At 36.2% G+C, this 21,415-nt stretch overlaps 3 protein-coding genes across 4 annotated transcripts in view; 1 reads left to right on the plus strand and 2 right to left on the minus strand.

Annotated features, from left to right (window-relative positions):
• Positions 1–6,007, minus strand: part of pnpla7a (patatin-like phospholipase domain containing 7a) — a 28,349-nt gene extending 22,342 nt beyond the window's left edge. The window contains exons 1-8 of the mRNA XM_065244101.1: positions 5,806–6,007; positions 5,083–5,123; positions 4,458–4,523; positions 4,111–4,198; positions 3,316–3,395; positions 2,917–3,005; positions 2,666–2,806; positions 2,386–2,545 (exon numbers count right to left, since the gene is read on the minus strand). Of these exons, the coding sequence (XP_065100173.1) occupies positions 2,386–2,545; positions 2,666–2,806; positions 2,917–3,005; positions 3,316–3,395; positions 4,111–4,198; positions 4,458–4,523; positions 5,083–5,121 (663 nt within the window). The 5' untranslated portion in view covers positions 5,122–5,123; positions 5,806–6,007. The remainder of the gene's footprint in view (positions 1–2,385; positions 2,546–2,665; positions 2,807–2,916; positions 3,006–3,315; positions 3,396–4,110; positions 4,199–4,457; positions 4,524–5,082; positions 5,124–5,805) is intronic.
• Positions 6,008–6,151: 144 nt separating this feature from the next.
• clic3 (chloride intracellular channel 3) lies at positions 6,152–9,101 on the minus strand. Its single transcript, XM_065244102.2, has 6 exons — positions 8,791–9,101; positions 8,343–8,452; positions 7,921–8,046; positions 7,678–7,784; positions 7,281–7,456; positions 6,152–6,815 (listed from the first exon to the last, which is right to left on the minus strand). The coding sequence occupies exons 1-6, from the start codon at positions 8,824–8,826 to the stop codon at positions 6,651–6,653; spliced, it is 720 nt and encodes a 239-aa protein (XP_065100174.1). The 5' UTR covers positions 8,827–9,101; the 3' UTR covers positions 6,152–6,650.
• Positions 9,102–12,601: 3,500 nt separating this feature from the next.
• fut7 (fucosyltransferase 7 (alpha (1,3) fucosyltransferase)) lies at positions 12,602–17,537 on the plus strand. 2 transcript variants are annotated; one of them, XM_065244105.1, is made up of 3 exons: positions 12,602–12,822; positions 13,098–13,174; positions 16,136–17,537. In XM_065244105.1, exon 3 carries the CDS (start codon positions 16,151–16,153, stop codon positions 17,180–17,182), a length of 1,032 nt encoding a protein of 343 aa, XP_065100177.1. In that variant the 5' UTR covers positions 12,602–12,822; positions 13,098–13,174; positions 16,136–16,150; the 3' UTR covers positions 17,183–17,537. The 2 variants fall into 2 exon arrangements, with proteins under 2 accessions (XP_065100177.1, XP_065100176.1); XM_065244104.1 differs by having other exon boundaries at positions 13,135–13,174.
• The last annotated feature ends 3,878 nt before the right edge of the window (positions 17,538–21,415 follow it).

The following is a 21,415-nucleotide window of genomic DNA, read 5'->3' on the forward strand; positions in this document are numbered from 1 at the left end:
TTCTTAACAAAAACCCATGTTTTCTTTCAAAAGTATGTGCTCATTCATGTGTAATTACTTCCCACCCACTAATCAAAGTATTCTCGTAAGTGTAGAATCTGCTATTTAAAATGCATACCGTCGAAGCGCTCTCTGGCTGAATCCATGTTGTGCCTCCATCTTTGAAATACATTCGCCGACGAGGGACATTCCTGAAATTCAAGCTCCGCCTTTCGCGCTTTCACTCTACACTCACGCTGCCCGCCCGATAGCTGAAGCCTCCAGAGGTTGCATGTGTAGGCGGTATACGTCATCAAGACAGTCTTATTTCAGAATATAAACAATTATAAAGCTGACAATTATTCTTAGTTAATTGTAAATTGATGTAATATGCGTATGACTTGCGAATGTAATGCTCAGTTAATTTAAATAAACCAGGCTTGATGACGTATCCAGCCTGTGACCTGCGTAGCTGAATCCTTCGGATTTTACAACAACCGCACACCGTGATGAACCTGCGATCTAATGCTTTGATTTGAAAGCCTGTTGAAGACATATTCTCGAGGACATTAAAACAAATCGCCAAGGATGCGAAACGGGGATTTTAAACGACAACGTGACAGGAAAAATATCAAGACCAAAGTCACTATTGGAGTTAGTTTTCCAAGATGGGACTCAAGGGACACTGAAGTTGCACTTTCTATATTCTCCACAGGTAATTCAGCATATTCGTTTACATCTATACAGTCCATGTTGTAAACTTGAAGTTTTATAGTTCCTTGGCTAACTTTAGCATGATTATGCATAACACGTGTTAGTGTAAACATGCATGTGGTTTAATGTGTTTGAACAGACACACGCCGTCTCTCCGCCCATTTATGTAATCTGAGGTACTGAGATAAGTTAAGTGTTTTTCATCTGTTCTGACCTCTAGCACAAACACACTGTGACAGCGCTATTTTTAGCCTTTCATTGATAAAAGCGTCTGATCTGCGCGTCTTTCGTTTCATTTTACAAGCGTGTGAAAGTTGCGCGATCTTTTTTCACCAATATGAGAGAAAGCTCTTACATATACACGGACATGTAACGTTTTCTTAAAACATAAGCATTGTACTCTGACATAATGTCTGACATAAGTTAACGTAATACTCTGATAAAAGCGTCTGATCTGCGCGTCTTTCGTTTCATTTTACAAGCTTGTGAAAGTTGCGCGATCTTTTTTCACCAATATGAGAGAAAGCTCTTACATATACACGGACATGTAACGTTTACTTAAAACATAAGCATTGTACTTTGACATAATATTAGTTCGCGTCCATTTAAACCCGTCATGGTTGCTATTTGTATGTGATTTTAAGCGGACATATCATGACAATCAGACTTTTTTCATGTTAAACATAAATCTTTGTGCTTTGATGGATCACAGGCAAAGGACATTGCAAATTGTTCATTTTTTCTCATTGGTTTTGCTTTGTAGCTACTGGAAGCCATGTTAACCGTGGCATGACACGGCCGGGCCACCGTACGAGTTAAAACGCGTTCCGAATGGGGGGGGCTAGAAAGTAATATTTAGTTGCTTGTCATATAGACTTTCACCGCTAGATGGGAGTAGATCTTACACAGTGGAGCTTTAAGTCTAATCCCAGGGTTCCCACACCTTAGTTAACTTCAAATTCAAGGACCTTTCAAGGACTTTCCAGGTCCAATACCCTCAAATTCAAGGACTAAATGTGGGGAAACATTTAAAGTGAGAGCAAGGATACATTGTTACAGTTCCCTTTTGAGGGAACTCGTGCTGCGTCACTGCGGTGACACTTTGGGTACGCCTCCAAGGGTAAGTGCGTCTGAATGTGTATATCAAATTTAACCAATGGTGAGGCCTAATGATAAAGACAGGGTGACGCTGGAGTCAGGAGGTATATATTGCCAAAGACGCCATTACAGGGACGCAGGAAGTATGGCAAGGGAGACGCAGCGCCTCGTTCCCTTTTCAGGGAACCACAGTTACATACGTAACCCGAGACGTTTTTATGTGTCAAACACAACTATGCAAAAAAAGCATTTTGGTATGAATCAACATTCGCATACAGAAGATATAAGCATTTAAAGCGAAAAGTTTAGCACGTGTGCTTAAAAAGTCTAACATTTTTGTGATATTATCCTACAATACACCGGGAATAATATGGATTTTTTTCCAGAAACCTTCTTGCATAAAATAGATTCAAGCACTTTCAATGACCTGCATGTATGTATATTTTCAAAAACTTCCAAGGGCCTTGAATTTTTTTCCCCCAGATTCACAAACTTGACCAATGGGAACCCTGTAATCCCTGTCCAGGAAACCACCCTTAAACGTCTGCTTTAAGGCAGTCAATCCAAAAGGAAAATCTTCTGGCTCATCCTTACAATTTCTTGGATTGAAAGCTCCAGCTGTCCATCCTGAACCACATAAATGCTGTCATCATCATCTCCTGGTTTGAACAACCCCTCCCCTTCTTGCAGTTCCACAAACACCATGTGCCGACACAGCTCCAGAAACAAGGGCTTCTCGAAATGACCAAGTACCCTACAATGCATCCACGAAAACACAGTATTTAGCATAAGGACTGCACATAATTTGTTTAATTTAACTTAAGGTCTGAAAAACCATGCAGCTTTGAGCATGTGACCCTACAATCTTGCTCACCTGACGTTTTTCAGCATATACAGTACTTCAGAGGGCAGGTTTGAGTTCTGCACATCAAACTCAGTAAGGTCTGCCTCCAGGAGGGCGGGAGGGGGCTCTTTGGGCTGTATCGTGGGCGGCTCCTTTCTGATCCGTAGGATCCTTTATGACATCATGGAAAGATCAAGCAAAAGGGCTGTGATCAAACACCTTAAAACCGAATTATAGACACTTGGAATGAGAATTAGGGAAAGAATTACAAAGAAACACACCTGCGAGCAATGGTTAAAACTTTAGGCCTCTTTCGTGAGCGTTGTTTAGAAACTGAAGTGGAGGTTGGTGTAGAGGACAATGTCTGGACCTGAAAGATATGAATAGACAAACAAAGGGAAGGACATAGATTAAATGAATAGATCTGGCTGTTAGTCTCCTAAATGTGTGTAGTGCAGTACATGCAGAATGATCTGATTTGTAGACTGTATGCTGCCCTCTAGTGTAGGAAGAGTAAAGTTTTATTTGATGATACGTTTTAATTAAATCTATGAGCAAGTCGGTGCAGTCTGCCATTTATCTTAGAGCTTGAAGACAAACAAGTCACTTTGATATGATTAATAATTAGAAATTGAAAAACGGGGTACAAATCCTACCAGTTCTAGCCAAGTGTGACTCACCTTTCTCATAATTTTCCTGCCGTAGAAGAGAACTTTATCTCTTTTCCTGAAGCGATAGCGAGGGACACCAGCCTGTTGACCTTGAAACATGCAAAAATGCTTTAACATCTACAAACAAACATAACCTCATAGCACATCACTAACAATCACATTTGACTTGCCTTGACAATATTTTACTGAATCCAGATAGAAAAAAATTATACATTTTGTTTCGGCTTAACCCTTTTAAGTCCCTTGTGGTCAAAATGATCCCCAAGCCACTTTTCTTTAGTTAAAAAAAAAATAATTCCCTTTATCTCAGTGGATAAGATTATGTAACTTTTCTACATTATCTGTCAATATTCAAATACAAAATTGGGTTGTCGTTCTGAATGTGTAATATATTTTTTTACAAAAGAGGCCCTTGGGGGTCAATATGACCCCATTTGAAAAATGGGAAATGCAAAAAACTTTTTTTTATTCTTCAAAATCTATGCATCCAGAATAAATCAAAAAATTTCAACACAGAAACAGTCCAATTTATAGTTTTGCGTAAGGTCTATTACACCATAGCTATGCCATAGGTTATTCATAGCCTCTATTATATATATATATATATACACATAGTATATCAGTCCTTCATTTCATGACCAGAGGACTATTCAAGCACCAAAGCTGAGAAATATGCTGTTAACAACAAGTTCCTCAAGGCTCAAGCTATTACTACATCATCCCTTTGACCATTTTTCCTTAGCTATCACTATAAAAAATGTTTAACTCAGGGAATCTGTATATAGACAGAGAAGTGAAACTTACTTGCCAGTTTGTATCTGCGATAGATAAAAAGCACAGAGATCCCTATCAGAAACACAGCCACCACAGCGCCAATCAATACACCTGTCAGCTGTAAGACACAGCAATAAGAGAATTATCTGATTTTACAGAGAAAGTAAAAGATCTATATAAAAATACTGCTCTAAAATTTCACTTTTATTTAAACAAAATTGCTACACGTGATGCCTGAAACATTAACCCATGTATACCTAAACATGAAAAACCAAAGTATCTAAACCACTGTTGATCTAAAGTGTTTTGACTTACATGAGAATCTGCTGCAAATCATTCAAAAATAATTCAAGAAAGATATGAATAAGGTTTTATACCATGGTGTTCTGCATCCTCTCTTCCACAAACTGCTGCAGACGGGAACGAATTTCAACCCCAATTGCCTGATGAAAATGCACATCAACTTACATAAGGGCCAACAGGTAAACAGAGACACAAACCGTGTATATATAAACCAATATATTTCTCTTTTAGCCAAAACAACCCAAGTCTGGATTTTAAAAAAAAAAGATTTAATTTAAAATTCATTCATCTTTGATCATGTCAATCATTTTGCATTTGTTTGTCCCAGGTTTCCAATCTACTTTTAAAATCCACATCGAAAAAAGACACAACTAATGTGGGTTTTCTTTGAAATCATGTTTCAAAGAAACATGTCTGATTGTTCAACTAAACTTTAAAAGGAGCCAGTGCTTATTCAGCCAATTTCCTTCCTATCTTACACAACAACACAAAGAATGGTTGCTTTGCAGTCTTGGTAACAGGAATCTGTTTATTCCCACTTTTCAAGTTCCACCTTTCTTACTGTATCTACCCACCACAGTATGAAATAAAGGTCTGAGCTAAATTGTAATGGTAATACTGTAAAAAGTAAGTAAACACAACACAGATCCTCATGAAAAATCATAATGGTATAATGACAAACCTCAGATCGATACTTACGGGATACATACACTTGTTTTCATCGTTACTTTCCCCCATTCCTAAAAAAGCACATTAACTTGATTTATAAAGAAGGCATTTTGTTTTCTTAAATATTTTATGCTGTGACTAAACCTCCTAAGACCTGGTGTGTCCATATCACATTTTTTGTTTTTGTACCATACTTAATTCTCTGTAACTGGATCTTGAAACGTGGACAATTACACTACTTCAATTTTGGTTATTATATTTATTGGTTCTTCGTAACCCCAAATAGCTAGAAGAAATCTAAAAAGCAAACCATACCAAAGCTCGGGTCTTAGGAGGTTAAACCTAAGAAAATCAACAACAAGTGCTTAGCTGAACTGCACATTTCGACCGCGGTAAATTTGGCTGTAAAGTGTTAAAAAAAACATAACACATATTTGCAAACCAGCATTAGGTGATGAGAAATAAGCACGTCAAACTGTCATTTTAATGGGATCTGGTGTTTATGCTGTTATAGGTGTTAACGTTACAAGCAGCGAAAACATGCACTAATGTTATGGGTGTTGCAGTTATTAAAGGTGTAAACAAAACGTCATCTAACAGAAAGAGTCACTATGTCCTTTAGGAAACACCTATTGTACAACAGTACAACTATAATACGTTTATTAAAGAAAAACTCAAAATTAAACACTGAAATAGGAGGTTTTATAACTGACAGACAATGAATATGCTAATAGCTAACAAACTAGCACTTACTGTTAAAAGACAGCGAAAATTGAGGACCGCGATCAAATGATCCAGTTTAAATGAGATTATTTATCCAACAACTGCTTGCTGGTCAACTTTATTTGAATTTTTATACACATTTGACTACATCGTAAACTTTGACAGGTCCTTCTTCTCCGTCCCATGAAATCAAATCTCTGCCGTTACCTTGGTAGTCCTTTGCGTGGCAGTGTTCTGCATTTTGATTGGCTACATGCAACTTCGAACGGCCAATCAGAATGGCTGTTGTTGACTATTCCTTGACGCTTGTTGACAGTATGACAGGTGGATTTGTAATGAAAATTAAGTTGAAGTTTCGCACAAATGGAAGCAAACCTTACACTTTTCCCATAAGGACTTTATTTGTTCGCAAGCTGTTTGTTTTAGTAATCACATATTAAAAGATTCAAAACGTGTTTCTTTTACAAGCATTAATTTCTTTCGACATCGGTAACATCTCATTAGTAGTCTAGTGCTTTGTCTTCTGTTTTATTCTCACGGGGTAGATTTTCAAATTACATGTCTCATTTCACACAGACTTAGTAATAGCATACTATTTCACAAGAGTGCACATCAAACAGAAGGCATACATTTAAAGCAGGGACAAAATGACATACATTTAAATACTAAAAATGGCATGATAAGGCAGGAAAACTGATATTCACAAATGTGGTTTAAAAGATATAATAAAAACCTCCACCAGTTCATACCATATCAAGTCCCATATCAATAAAACATGATTTACAATACAGGTTATACATTAGGCATCTTGAATGCATAAACACATTCCAAGCTATTTTGACCCAGTTTTTCTCCTTCCCCCCTGAAGTCCAGTTTTACTTGTTGAGATATTTGGCCACTGAACGGTAGGCAAGCAGGATCTCTTTTTCTTTTGGACAGGTGAGGCTAAACACATCCTCTTGGTATGCTTTTTCTAAATATTTTGTCAGGCCTTTTAGCTCCGGTGGGATCTCAAAACCACGGTATTTCTTGCACACCACCTATGATGTAAACAAGATGGTTAAACAGATTAGTAAACAGATTAGTGAAAACCCATCTTGATCATCTTAAAGATTGTGCGGAGCATTAATCATTAGTTCAACAAATGCTATTAAACATTTAAGTATTTTACATACATATTTAAATGTAATATTTTACAGCATTTTTATTTTACATTTACATTTACATTTAGTCATTTAGCAGACGCTTTTGTCCAAAGCGACTTACAAGTGAGGTAAACAATAGAAGCAATTATGGCAACATAAGACAGCAATACATAAGTGCACTGGAAATAGTCTCATCAAGTCCAACACAATATACATAGCCAAGGGTATGTTAGTAGTTTTTTTTTTTTTTTTTTTTTTTAGATAAAGAGGAAGGTAGATAGAGTAGAGAAAGAGATAAAGAGAAGGGTAACTAAATAAAGATAGTAAATCTGTAATGGTAAATAAAGAAGACATGAGCACCTTAACAATGTGCAGTTTTGGTAGAAGGTTGCAGTCTGCAAGAGATAGTGCATTTCCGTCCAGGTAGGGCCTTTGTGACAGTGCCGAGTTTGGATTTTTGTCCAATTCATGGGGAAGAGGGGTCAACAGATACTGATCCAACATCATTAAGCTCTTTAGAAACTTCTTCTCCAACACTAAAAAGATACACAACCATTATTGAGATACCATATTGAAGGTAGGTATGCCACATGGATAGGTTTAAAATAATACTGTACAGGTATGAAGGCGTCAAATGTTTTTAAGATTAATCTTTTCAAGTGGTGAAGAAACCTGAAGCTCAGGTTTGAGGTTTACTGCCATGCCATCAGTTACAAACTTACAAAATAAAAGTCTTACAGAATAAAAAGTGACTTACTGTCATTAAGTCCAGGATTGGGATTTTTAATGTATGCTGAAAATTTGTGGAAGATATCATCTCCGGCTGTGTTAGACTCCTTGTATCGGCAGCATAATTTGGGATAGCTGAGAGAAAATTGACATGACAAAGTCAAGCACTGTTCAGCCAGTGTTTATTGTTCGTTGTCCATCAACTCTAAGGTATTTTTGTCTCTTGAAGATACAGTAATTTAGCTGCAGGGTGGCATGAGTGCATACTCACTGTGGGGGAGCGAGGGTCTCTTCCAGAAACTCTTCGATTTTGTTGGTGTCAGTGCGGACCTCTCCGTTGTAGATGAGAAACGGGGGTTGAGAACCCGGAGCCAGGTCCTTTAGTACCTCGGGTGCTCTGAAAAGAAAGAAAATATTCAACTATTTGATAAATAGGCCTACATGTACAATCTTTTGGTAATCCCCTCCATCCAAGCCCAATTTGGTTTCATCAGTGGGTTTGAAAGCATAAAAAAATGTAGCATACATGACATACCAAGTTACACTTTTCAAATACACATGCATAAAAGTGGCCATTGTTGTCATACTGAACCAGAATCAGTGTACACATCAAACACCACAGACGTCTCCTCATGCAGAACAGACATGTAGCCAAGCAGGTGTATTGTATCCGGATGCTAGCATATCTCTCACCTCTTCATATCCACTGTGGTGAGGGTAAAGTTGACCCCTTTCAGCCAAAGTATCATGAAGAGCCGCTGACAGAACGGACAGTTACCAACACTTTCTCCATCGTCACTTGCCTGATAAAAACAATTCATGTTAAGTTAATTTAAAACTTTAACATTCAAAAAGACATAATAATGCATTGTGAAACAAGATTAGTGTTACTACTTCCTCAACATACTTAACACCGACAGGTGAAAAGATGTTGTTTCACTTACTTAGACAGCAATTTCACTTTTACTATGACTTATTTTTTAAGAAATATTATCAGTAGTACAACATTTCAAAATTTAGTAAGGGCCACAGGTAATTATGTTAACAACCCATTAATAGGATTGTATCAAGGTTAGATCACATGGCACAAACCAAATATTTTAATCTTACATTATATAAAAAGTAGCAAACAATCACTAACCTTGACAAAAAGTTCAACCTTTGGTGCCTCCGCCATATCTTCTCCTCCAAACTTTTACTTGGTGTCACCAACAGTCTCTCACTGGCTCAGGAGGATGAGGTCTCTTAACATAAAATTCACCTGAGAACCACCGCAGAAATCTCCTCGACTCACGTGTTCACACCTGGATCTGTCTTATTTTGTCTTTATCTCTGCCTTTTAGGATTCAACCAAATCGATGTGCTACCTTAAGTTGAGCCTTTCCTTATTCGTCTCCCAGCTGTAGTTTCTGTAATTTCCTTTCAGAGCCCAATCTCCCACCACACCCCATTGGTCTCGAGTGTTCGGAATACCAGCCCACTGGCCCAACCTGTCTGACCTGTATCTTCCTTCATTCCCTGCTGCTTTAGTCATAATGAGTTTCTCTCTACACTGCTCGGCGTCTCCCATCAAACTTTTTGGCAGTGTAGTGTACAGTCACAAACGCGGTCCTATAATGATTTTCTTCTTCTATAGACAAAAAAGTGAGAGAATAAGGGTGATTACATTCACAATGAGGGCATTGGTAAGCAGATGATGTCAAATTAGGCAAAGAGACACAGCAATACTAACATATTATAATTTTTGTGTATTCTGGAAGAAAACCTTACAAAAAAAGAAATATGCAGTCAGTGACAAAATATGTTTGCTTGCATTGCACATCTAAAATGATTTGTTACAAATGTCTGCCAAAGAAACTATGCGTTTCTTTCTAAGAATGCGGTTTCTTGTTATATCAAAAGCATGGCAATACATTCCTGATGCATTCCTGAAGAAATTTTATTGCCGGCTCATCGATCTAGAATTTCTGTGACATCAGGATACTCCAGTGAAAAATTAGTTGGGAGAGAGCATACCTGTGAGGCTATGAGGTGTGACGTCTATACGTGACATCCGAAGTCTGGAATTTGCCTTTGCATGACAAATCATTAATTATAAATATTGTTTTATTAATTGTTGTTTTAGTTTACCTGGTACATTGTAACCATAACAACTATTTGTTTTACCCTCTACTAGGAATTGTACACATTTCTCTGCTTTGTAGGCAGCATTCATTTAGAGTTGCAATTCAATGTAAGCCAAAGGCCATTTTTTTGTAAATAAGTAACCTACTTTGAAAACATTAGGCCTACTTTACATCAAATGTTAAGTAAATTATAAAATAACACATTACATACATGTAGGGTGTCTGTGTTATTAGACAATCTCAAGAGCAGGTCTGCTATTAAAGGGATAGTTCACCAAAAAATTTTGTCATCTTGGGACAATTTTTGTCAAATTTTGTACTCACCCTAACATTGTTCTAAAGATGTATGAGTTTGGCAGTACCTATGGAAGTCAATGGGTGCCGTAAACTGTTTGTTATTTTTTTGTGTTCAGCAGAGGGTGAGTCAATGATGACAGAATGTTCATGTTTGGGTCTCTTTAGCAAAAGATTTGAGCTATAAACACATTGTAACAGCATTTGTGAGTGACTCTGTCTGGAAAATCCAGGCTAACTTCTTATAATAGGAGCATCAAAGTTTGATTTCACTCATTGATTTCACTTTTTTCACGTGGCCTTTTGACGTTATGTAAGATGATCTTATGCAGAAAATTACAAAAAAAATGACTCGTTTTCACAAGCAGGGTCACATATGGCTGTTATACAGTATGTATCACCAAAAACAAAATTACAGCTATTATATACAAAAAGTGTCCACAATAGTCTAGCATTTTATATATCTAAGTAAAGATCTAACTTCATACATAATTTTTTATATGCATAATAAATAAAGAAGCATGCAGAATATGTCAAATGGTTGCTCTGTAGCTTTAAAGTAGCTGTTTTTCTATTTAAAAATAAAGTGCAAAGGCAAAGTGTCTTCTGAATGAAGATCCTACAAAACCTGTTTATTTTGAATTGAAAAAGAGCCATTTAGTGCCATCTAGTGTTTACTTTGGATTTTGGCGTGTTCATCTGGCTCAAGTGTTTCTCAAACTTTTTCTGCCATCACTCACTTTTGAGGTAGGGAAGGGTTCTGAGTCCCACCTGTCCCCAATCGCCCCAACAAAATGGTAATCAATTAGGCTTTAAAGGGGACATACCATGACAATGTGACTTTTCCATGTTTAAGTGCTATAATTGGGTCCCCAGTGCTTTTATCAACCTAGAAAATGTGAATAAGATCAACCCAGTAACTTAGTTTTGGTAAACCATTCTCCACAAGCATGTGAAAATATAGGTACTTGAAATTTGGCTCATCTTGTGATGTCAGAAGGGGATAATACCGCCCCTTAATCTGCACTATCCAATCACTGCCATAGAGAGATCAGCTGATTTGCATGTTAAATGACACACCCAAAATGGCACATTTTTGCACCTACAAAGTGACAATTTTGGGGACAGCAAAGATTTATTTGACTTAAAAAAGTCTTGTAAAATGTCCCCTTTAAGCTAACTGCTGAAATGTTTTAATCACATCATATTTTAAAACCCTTAAACTTTCAGTAGAGAAAATAAACATATAAAAATGTATTATTGCTTTGCATGAAATAAGACTTTGTTTAAAGGTATAATAATAATAATTAAACTCTTGAAACAAATGTGTTTAAACAACACATGTCTGCATTAAACACACTTTGTGTTGTTTAGCACATCTTGTGATGTCCCTTTTATTTATATGAACACAAAATCTACATGAAATGACACATTATGTGTTAAAATAACAGATTTTAAGGATTTTAAACAAGTGGTTTTGCACCTATTTGGCTCCCCCTACTGGCTTAACTTGCAATCTCATTACTGATTGGCTGACTTTGCTGCCACTCAAAAAATGTAGCCAATTATTTTAAAGTGGAGGGGCAGTTAGATGCCTGTGATGTCATAAGCATCAGTTTTTCAGATTGGGCCGTTTTCTGGCTGACATTTCTAAAAGAGGAATTTCTATGAGACTGAGATGTTTAGCATGTCTAGCACTTTTTGTATGTTTGTGAATGTGGGTAGACTACCATTATTCAACAAAGACAAGGTAAAAATGGTTTTTCATTCTCTGTCCCCTTTAAAGTTTTTGTTCCGCTTAACATTTTGGTACCCCCTCAAATTTTCATTTTTGTACCCTTATGGGTATATAACACATTGAAATGTTGTACCTTTTGGATAGAAATGGATAAATCTCACAATAGAAATGGCTTGCAGATATTATAAGATATTTTTGTGCCACCATAATTACTCATGTAACAGTCTTTTAAAAGGGAAGACATGGAAGTGTTTGGTTGCTTCAAAATGTATCCCTGTTTGGATCCTAAGGAACAAATGGGGCTAGGCTAAATGCTAACACATTCACAACGTGCTGTGCATAGATGAAGTGCACGCATGAAAAAATTATAGGTATGAATTGATTTGTTTAAGTTGAGGTAAGCACATAGTAAAATAATAAAAAACTGTGTCGTTTTCCTTTAAATGTCTTAATATAACCAATGACTAGCCCTGAATTAATCTTAACCCTGTCTTGGGAACTTCCTGTGATAAATACGTTAACACAAAAAATGTGTAAAAAAAAGAAAACACATCCTTTTTAGAGTGTACATCACACTAAAACACTAAACATACATGGTGAAAGATAAGGCCAAAGCATTGTAAAATTAATGTCACAATAAGTGTTAAAATCCTGTGAATAAAGCCGCAGCGTAACCGCTGCACTTCATAGATATGTACACCAGGCTAGCATGGCATTTTACCTCTTGCAAGATAATGTGTGACAGAAGTCAAAAGTTTCAAGAAAATTCACTTCCTTTCAGTGATTCTGTGCTGCCTACACAGAAGTTCACCGGCCGCAACCACACAGGCGGTTCAGATACATGATGCATGCATTGACACATCTTTAAACCACTGCAATACTCAACGCAACATGCGTACAGCCAGCATTTCTTGTTTCTATCTTGTGGTTTGTGGCAAAACTTTCTAACCATTTTAAAGGACAATGATATTTCGACGAAGACAGTCTCATGTGATGAAAGTTTATACATCAGAAGGTAAGTTGTAGTATTGCTGTGAACTCTATGTGTTTTATAATTCCTTTGTGTTGTTCAGTAGCTGTGACATATTGGAGACATATTAATGGTCAGGGGGGATGCAAAAGGTCATGTGGAAAAGATAAACATCTTATAGTAGGAAAAAAAAGATGTGTGTTATAAACAGGAAGCTTTTATTTCTGGGGACACACCTAACAACTTGCTGAAACATTCTGAGATTGGACTCGACACACTTACAGAGATAAATAATGCATGAATAATGTTTATCTCTTAAGACAGACCGCCTTTAATTGATGTTACTTCTTTGTTCAGCTGAAATCTGCACATCACAAGCTGCAGTACCAAGACTTGGGTAAGAATCTATTCAGTCTACTGTTAAAGGTCTTCTGTTGGTTTGTCTTTTTTCACAAAATCAAGTTCAGTACTTGAGAGGTTGGGACTAAATAATTGAGGATTGTTTCAATGGGGATGTTTTAGGACAATAAGTCATTTTAATGTTTGTGGTATTTCATTTAATGTTTTATATATTGCGTTGGCACATTTTTCTAAACATTCTCTAAACTGTGTGTCACAACTGTTTGTTGGAGCTTCATTGCATGTCCGCTAAATGTAGTTACTCACCAAAAACATATATTTTATTCATGCTTCACAACCTAGTATTTGTGCCAATAACCAAGGCCAACAGAATATAAAGGCGCAGTTTCCTGGACAGGGCTTAACCTGTCTTGGAAACCACCCCAAAGTGTTTTTGTCATTGTATGAGCCAGACTGTTCAAATTGTGTAGTTGTTTTTCTGTCTGTAAACCTAGGAAATTACTGTAAGGGTTTATAAAAATTTGCTATTTGTTGAGAAGTGTCGATACTGTAGTACATAGAAAAAAATATGAATATTTCTACAGTTTTTCTTAGTCACTATGGAGCATTTCTCAGATCAGAAATTGATTTTGTTCAACGTCCACATCACAAAGTCAGTTACGCACAATAAAAGCAAATTCTCATCGTTTTGGACAAATTGCAAATGCTTAGATACAACCATGCAGTTGATTATGTACAAGTGTCTGCTGTTTGCTACATTTCCAATTTCTTATGTCATTTTCATCCAAATACATTAAACTGGTTTGTGTTGAGTCGTCTTACACCCAAAAACATTTAGAAATTAGTTAATCGCATAATTCATGACATGCATGGCTGAGCTTTTTGTCGTAGCGAACATTAAAACCCACTGGGCTGATCGTCTAGCTCAGTGTTTCTCAAACTTTTTCAGCCCAAGGACCACTTTATCTTCCAATATTTTTCTGAGGACCACCTAACAGAATCCCACTCTAACACGCCCAAAAAACAACAAAATAGGAAGGATAAGCTAAATTTAAGTTTAATATGCAAGTCAAAAACTAATTATTTAAACACAAATGCAATTATATGTTCAGAAATTGTTAAATGAATTTTATTTCATTTGAAAAAGTAAATGTGAAATGATTACAGCTTAATATGAACAACAAACTGCACATATGAAAAAAAACTGCAATTAAACATACTGTAACAGCCTAGGTCCCACGAGTGCGCCCTTAATGTCATTCCAAAGAGCCATTAGTTTAAAACTGAGGTGGTTGGTATAGGAAGTCTATGGTTGTAACTATGGTAGGCCTAATAATAAAATAACATTTTACATTTAACATTTTGCTGACGCTTTTATCCAAAGCGACTTAAAATTGTTATATATGTCAGAGGTCGCACGCCTCTGGAGCAACTAGGGGTTCAATGTCTTGCTCAGGGACACAATGGTGTGACACAGCGGATTCAAACCCGGTTCTCTCACACCAAAGGTGAGTATCTTATCTACTGTGCCATCACCACCCATAAGTGCTGAAAAATGCTGAAAAAAATGTTCCCCTTAATGTCACAAATATCACTGAAATAACAGGGATTTTACACATGAAACAAAAACTAATAGATCTGTGGATTTTAGCTGCTTTCAGTTGACGCTTGATCTTTTAATTTTTAACTCATCTTTGGTTTAGCCACTCAGCCATTTTTATGTTATTAAAACAGAATGGGAAGAACTGATATCACAGTTTTGCAAGTGCAAAAAAATCTACTTAAATAAGTGACGATTGTATAAACACTTGCCTAGTTTAGGTCATCTTTTGCAACCACTATGGGTTGGCGGACCACTAGTGGTCCGTGGACCACAGTTTAAGAATTACTGGTCTAGCTGTTTCCGCTGACGTTGCCTTTACTATATATGGGGCTCAACGTTGTCTAAATGCCTTTGCTGTTAGTGCCTGCATCAAAAATGCTGCATTCCTTTTTCTGTGCACAAGCATTCAGCTTGTGAACAAGTTTAACCATTTTTAACCATTTTCAGTGGCCGTGCCACGGACTTTCTTTTCTGTGGCATTCTCACGGATTGGTTACTCAACTGCTTTTCCTATTTTCAAACCATTGTCGCTTCGGTTTGGGTTAGATTTGGTGTTTGCGTTAGTATGTCACTTTAAGTATTGGTTTATACTTTTTTTTTTACTATGACCCTATGATTTATTTTTTATATTTTCTACACTTTAAACAATTGTCGCCTGGCGTTGGGGTTAGAGTTGGGCTTCGGTAAGGATGTCATTTTGAACTGAACATACTAGTTCAACATTTTTGTATGTAATGACTCAAGCAATGAAATGAGGACTATTAGCTTTATATGGAATGACTTTTCAAAAGTATAGTTAATTTTGACTGACATGACATAAGCAAATGATAATGTTATAAAACAGCAGATAATTGTATAAAAGCAACTGATGCATGTCCAAAAGCATTTGCAATTTGTTCGAAGGAATGAGAAACTACTACTATGATGTGCACAAATGACTAAATGTTGTGCAAATGTAAATAGTGATGTGAGAAACGCACCAAAGCGACTGAGAAAAACTCAGTCTATCTTTATCTAAACTTTATCTGTTGTGCAATTGTACAGCCACAGCGAGACAGATAAGAAAGTGATTAAGAGATAGAGACACAGCGAGAGCAAAAGAGAGAGAGAGAGCAAGAGCGAGAAGATAAATAGGTTGAGATGAATGGATAGATAGATAGATAGATAGATAGATAGATAGATAGATAGATAGATAGATAGATAGATAGATAGATAGATAGATAGATAGATAGATAGATAGATAGATAGATAGATAGATAGATAGATAGATAGATAGATAGATAGATAGATAGATAGATAGAAAGATAGATAGATAGATAGATTGATTGATTGATTTTACGTAGCTTTTTACATAATAATAAAACTAATAAACTTCCACTTCTGATACTTTCACAGCACCCTTAAAGAAGTATGACAAGGCCTTTACCACTCACTCTTCTTATATTATTCATGATCATCAGCTTAATCTATGGTTGGTTGTTTATGCTCAATGAGCCAAATCACCACGTCAGCGATGAGTCCCTGAAAAGCAACATTACAATATTGTTGTGGCACTGGCCGTTTGGCGTCTCATACAGCCTGGCAGGAGATGTATGTCTAAAAGACTACAGTATCGCAGGATGCCGTTTAGTTGACAATCGATCACTGATGAAGAGCGCCAACCTGGTGGTCTTTCATCACGCTGAGCTGAAGTATCGAAGAGTGCGCCTGCCTGTGGATCTCCCTCGGCCAGCCTCTCAGAGGTGGGTGTGGCTCTCCTTGGAAGCGCCGGCTAGTAACGGTAACTTGGCAGCATACAAAAACCTCTTCAACCTCAAGATGTCATATCACCCACAAGCTGACATCACTGTGCCCTATGGGAAGTTGATAGTCAAGGAGAGACCAAGTCAAGACTTTGTTATCCCAAAGAACAAGAGTCATGAAGTTTGTTGGGTGGTGAGCAACTACCAGAAATGGCAAAGCAGGAGCGCCGTGTACCAAAAGCTGAGGAAAAACATTAACGTGCAGGTGTACGGACATTTCACCAAACGGCCCCTACGGAATGCTGATTTGCTGCCAACGATTTCCCAGTGTTATTTTTATCTGGCCTTTGAAAATACAGAGTCTCGTCACTACATAACAGAGAAACTCTGGAGAAATGCCTTCCTGGCTGGGGCCGTGCCTGTGGTGCTGGGGCCGCCACGAGGAGATTATGAGGAAGTCGCACCTCCAAAATCCTTTATTCATGTAAATGACTTTAATTCTACGGAGGACCTGGCTAAGTATCTCAGAAGCCTGACTAAAGATCCAGAAAAGTATAACGCACACTTCGCCTGGCGACAAAACTACACGGTCAAGCTGTACACAGATTGGAGAGAAAGACTTTGCAATATCTGTCCCTTATATGAACGATTTCCAACTAAAAAGATTTACAAGGATTTAGGAACTTGGACGAAGTGGTAGAATAACATTTTACATTAGTCATTTGAAATTTTTGAGCACTTTAAACAATTGTGGTAATTGTGAAGAAGCAGAATGCTACACTCATACTAGTGTGATATTTGAACGAGACACTCCGAAATCCATTCAGCTGATCTCCGGGTCTGGCGCTATCACTTTTAGCATAGCTTAGTACAATCCATTGAATCTGATTGGACCATTAGCATTGTGCTAAAAATAACCAAAGAGTTTGGATATTTTTCCTATTTAAAACTTGACCCTTCTGTAGTTACATTGTGTACTAAGACTGATGGAAAATTAAAAGTTGCGATTTTTTATATAAGAAAAATATTGAAACTCTTTGGTTATTTTTTGGCGCAATGCTAATGGTCTAATCAGATTCAATGAATTATGCTAAGCTATGCTAAAAGTGCTAGCACCAGACCCGGATATCAGCTGAATGGATTTCAAAACGGTAGGAATCAAATGTTTAACTCTAGGGGAGCATGGAAATTACCTTATTTTGGACATTTTGTGACTTTTTCCAGTTCCAGTGCTATAATTGGGTCCCCAGTGCTTCTATCAACCTTGAAAATGTGAAAAAGATCAACCCAGTAACTTAGTTTTGGTAAACCATTCACTGCAAGCATATGTGAAAAAATAGTTCATTGAAATCTGGCTACCCTTGTGATGTCAGAAGGGAATAATACCACCCCTTATTTTGTCATTTAGCGTAAAGATCATCTCATTTAACAGGACACACCAGAAAACAGCACAATTTTGCTCAAACCTGCAAAGTGGTGGTTTTAATATGATATAATAATTATCTATATAACACAATCTTTAATGTTTTCACAAAATGTCCTTGCAGTTTGTGTGCCTAAAACAAAGGTGTGGTTCTTCTGTGGCATCATGAGTGTTTGTAATTAAAGCACAAAGTGGTGATGTGCACTTATATGGGTATGAAACACAGAAGCACTATAGGGTAAAAATGAGTCTGAGAACCTGGTGTGAACGAAGACCACAACCAGCAAACCTGTTTCCTCTCATCAACAGGCCTATAGGGTGTGTCCATGTTAGTTATTTTAGAGTAACCGATTTGCTACTGTGGTTTTTGTACTGTGATTCAAAAGCTGCTTGCATGTCTAGGCTAGATACAAAAAAATGTAATGCAAATAATAATGCAGCAGACCATACATGCGTGACATTTCTGAAATAAAAGAAAACAATGTGCATGTAGTATTTCTGAATGAATTCATGTGTAAAGAATTTCAAGCTGGCTAAACATAGAAATGAAAGTTTACCTGGTTCCTTTAAAATGTGAGTTAAATAAACTTGAAGAGATCTAGCATATCTACACTTTTAGGGCCGGCTTCCCAGACAGGGATTAGACTAGTCCTAGACTAAAATAAATGTAAGAGCTGTCCAAACTGAAAACAACTTGCACTGACATATCTTAAAATTAGTGCTGGGCAAAGATTAATCGCGATTAATCGCATACAAAATAAAAGTGATTTTTGGCATAATATATGAGTATGTGCTGTGTGTAATTATTATGTATAAATAAATACACACACATTCATGTATGTATTTAAGAAACATTTACATGTTTATATATATTATTTATATTTTTATATATTCTATATTAAAAATAAATTAAAAACAATTATATATAAGTAAAACAATTCTGAAATGAATATATGAATGTGTTTGTGGTTAAATATACACAATTATTAGACACAGTACACGCACATATATTATGCAAAAAATCACTTTTATTTTGTATGCGATTAATCGCGATTAATCTTTGCCCAGCACTACTTAAAATACTATTTTATAATATTTTATAAAATAGTATTTAACATGATGTAGCCCAGTGAACTAAAGGCTTTTAAACATTTTCACTTGATTAGCTTTTTATTCAAACTTACAAGTTGTTAAGATCATGTGAAACTTTGTTAAAAAAAATTAAAACTTTCAAACTTGAGTTAAATATCTAAAACTTTCTATGATTATCTGACATAAATAAAAGTAGTAAGTACACATAACTTAATGTGGCTGTCATGTTTTACGGTGGTTAAGGTTAGCCAAATTATGAGAACAGACTCAAAGTGATAAGAGTTGTTTAGCTGCAGATAACTCAATATCCTCTTGTGTAATATGGAAATCCTCACCCATTATTTTCACATCCTTGGTTAAGACTTCATATTCGTGACTGGCATTGTTTTGGTCTTTCTTCTGTGTCTCTGCGTTCATCACTACGTATCGTACGCTGCGCATCCTACGATGATCTGGTGAATACGTATTGGCCGCTACCGGAAGCTATTGTTATCATAGCTTATAAGAGTTTAAATACGGATTTTTTTTTTTACGAAATTGCATTGATTGCCCTCAAAAGGCCTTCATTTCATTTTTGTGAATTACTTCTGTGAAGGCTGGAAGCACTTTTTTGGGCTTGAAAGTCATGGATCCTGTTTTCAATTATAATAAAGTTTGGATGAACCAGGATTTCAACTCAAATTGTATTTGTCTGAAAAATGATGAACATATGTATCTCGACTGGCTTGATAGCGAGTAAATACATGGGCTAATTTGCATTTTCCGCTAAACTGTCCCTTTAAGGCCTTTTTTCACAGAGATGTCTTAAAGGGATAGTTCACCTTAAAATGAAAATTCTGTCATCATTTACTCATCCTCATGTTGTTCTAAACCTGTATGAATTTCTTTTTTCGGATGAACACAAAAGAAGATATTTTGAGAAATGATGGTAAACACACAGCAGATAGTGACCATTGACTTCCATAGTAGGAATAAAAAATATTATGGAAAATATTTAATGGGTACCCTAAACTGTGTGCTTACCATCATTTATCAAAATATTTTCTTAATCATTTATCACAATACTTCCAAAATATTTTTTCCTACTATGGAAGTCAATGGTCACTATCTGCTGTGTGTTTACATCATTTCTAATATTTCAAATAATGATGCTTCATTTGTAAAAAAATACCACAATATTACAAACAAATTGCATGGTGACTTAATGTCCTAACTCGACTAACGCCTAATGCTTGCTTGATTTAAACATTGTGTGTGAAACCAGTTGCAAGATGTATGTCTACTAAGTGTCAGATTTAAACTATGACTGATGCTATTTATGGTATGCAAGACCGGGTGAGCTGCAAGAACATTACTGTATATGTATGCAAACAGTTACTTGAAAAGCATGAAAAAAAACGCAGATGGTATAACTACATGCACAGTGTCAACTTGCAATGGATATAAAACATTATCTGTGCAAACCACAATGTTTATTACTTGGTTGCAATGCCAGATTGAGACATTTGTGACTTTTGCATGCTCAACAAATTAGATAGCATTTAGGTCGCCACCTGTTTTAGTTCTACATGCCACCTGGGGGTTCCATTTTATTTAGATCTAAGGTGTATCTTTTTATCTATAGGCTGATCACACACAAATTTATTTGCCAATAAAGTGGGATGATAAGCTGCCCCTAAGCCTTTATTAGACTGCTTACGAACTGAGACTCTAGCGTGATAATAATTTAAGTCTTATAATGAGAGCAAGGCTGAAATCATCTTGTTGGCACTCATGACGTTGATCTTGATACTCTGTTACCTTATAAAGCTGTGATAGAAATCTGGGGTTTTTGCACTCAAATTTGAGAAGCTGATACAGTTGTATTAAAAAAATAGCAGTGCAACATCAATAACCTAATAAAACTCTGTTTTTATTAGTAGTAATATTTATGCATTGGAAATTATTTACTTACATATGTAGTAGGCCTACACTAAAATAAAAAATAAAGGCTGGATTTACTTAAAAATATAGTGCATAATTTTTGCATCCATTTTTTAAGTATTATATAGAATTTTAAGCAATTTATGCAATTGCTTAAAATTTCAAGTAAAATTTACTTAAAATCTGGATGCAAAAATGATGCACTATATTTTTAAGTAAATCCAGCGTATTTTTTTAAGTGTAGTGTAATAGAGAAACAATAGACCCAATGGTAATGATATCTGCACTGTATACTTGTTCTAAGTTATTGACTCATTTATTAAAAGTTTGTGATAAAACGCAACAGCTCACATATTAAGAAAGAGGGGAAGCCAATGTTTCACTTATTGTTATAAAATATATCTGCTGTGGAATTTTTAAGTAAAATGGACCGTTCCAATCATTGCTCAGAGGAACATAATTTGTAAAACATGGTTTTAGAGGGGAAAATGTATA

Source organism: Paramisgurnus dabryanus, chromosome 18 (genome assembly GCF_030506205.2).
Source record: "Paramisgurnus dabryanus chromosome 18, PD_genome_1.1, whole genome shotgun sequence".
NCBI classification, from domain to species: Eukaryota; Metazoa; Chordata; class Actinopteri; order Cypriniformes; family Cobitidae; genus Paramisgurnus; species Paramisgurnus dabryanus.

Bases quoted from the DNA above. Each gene is read 5' to 3' on its own strand.
- clic3 (XM_065244102.2), bottom strand. From the start codon at position 8,826: ATGGCGGAGGCACCAAAGGTTGAACTTTTTGTCAAG. The intron at 8,453-8,790 runs GTTAGTGATTGT...TGTTTTTATCAG, and splicing joins AGGTTGAACTTTTTGTCAAG to GCAAGTGACGATGGAGAAAG. The intron at 8,047-8,342 runs GTGAGAGATATG...CTTTCTTTTCAG, and splicing joins ACCACAGTGGATATGAAGAG to AGCACCCGAGGTACTAAAGG.
- fut7 (XM_065244105.1), top strand. From the start codon at position 16,151: ATGACAAGGCCTTTACCACTCACTCTTCTTATATTATTCATGATCATC.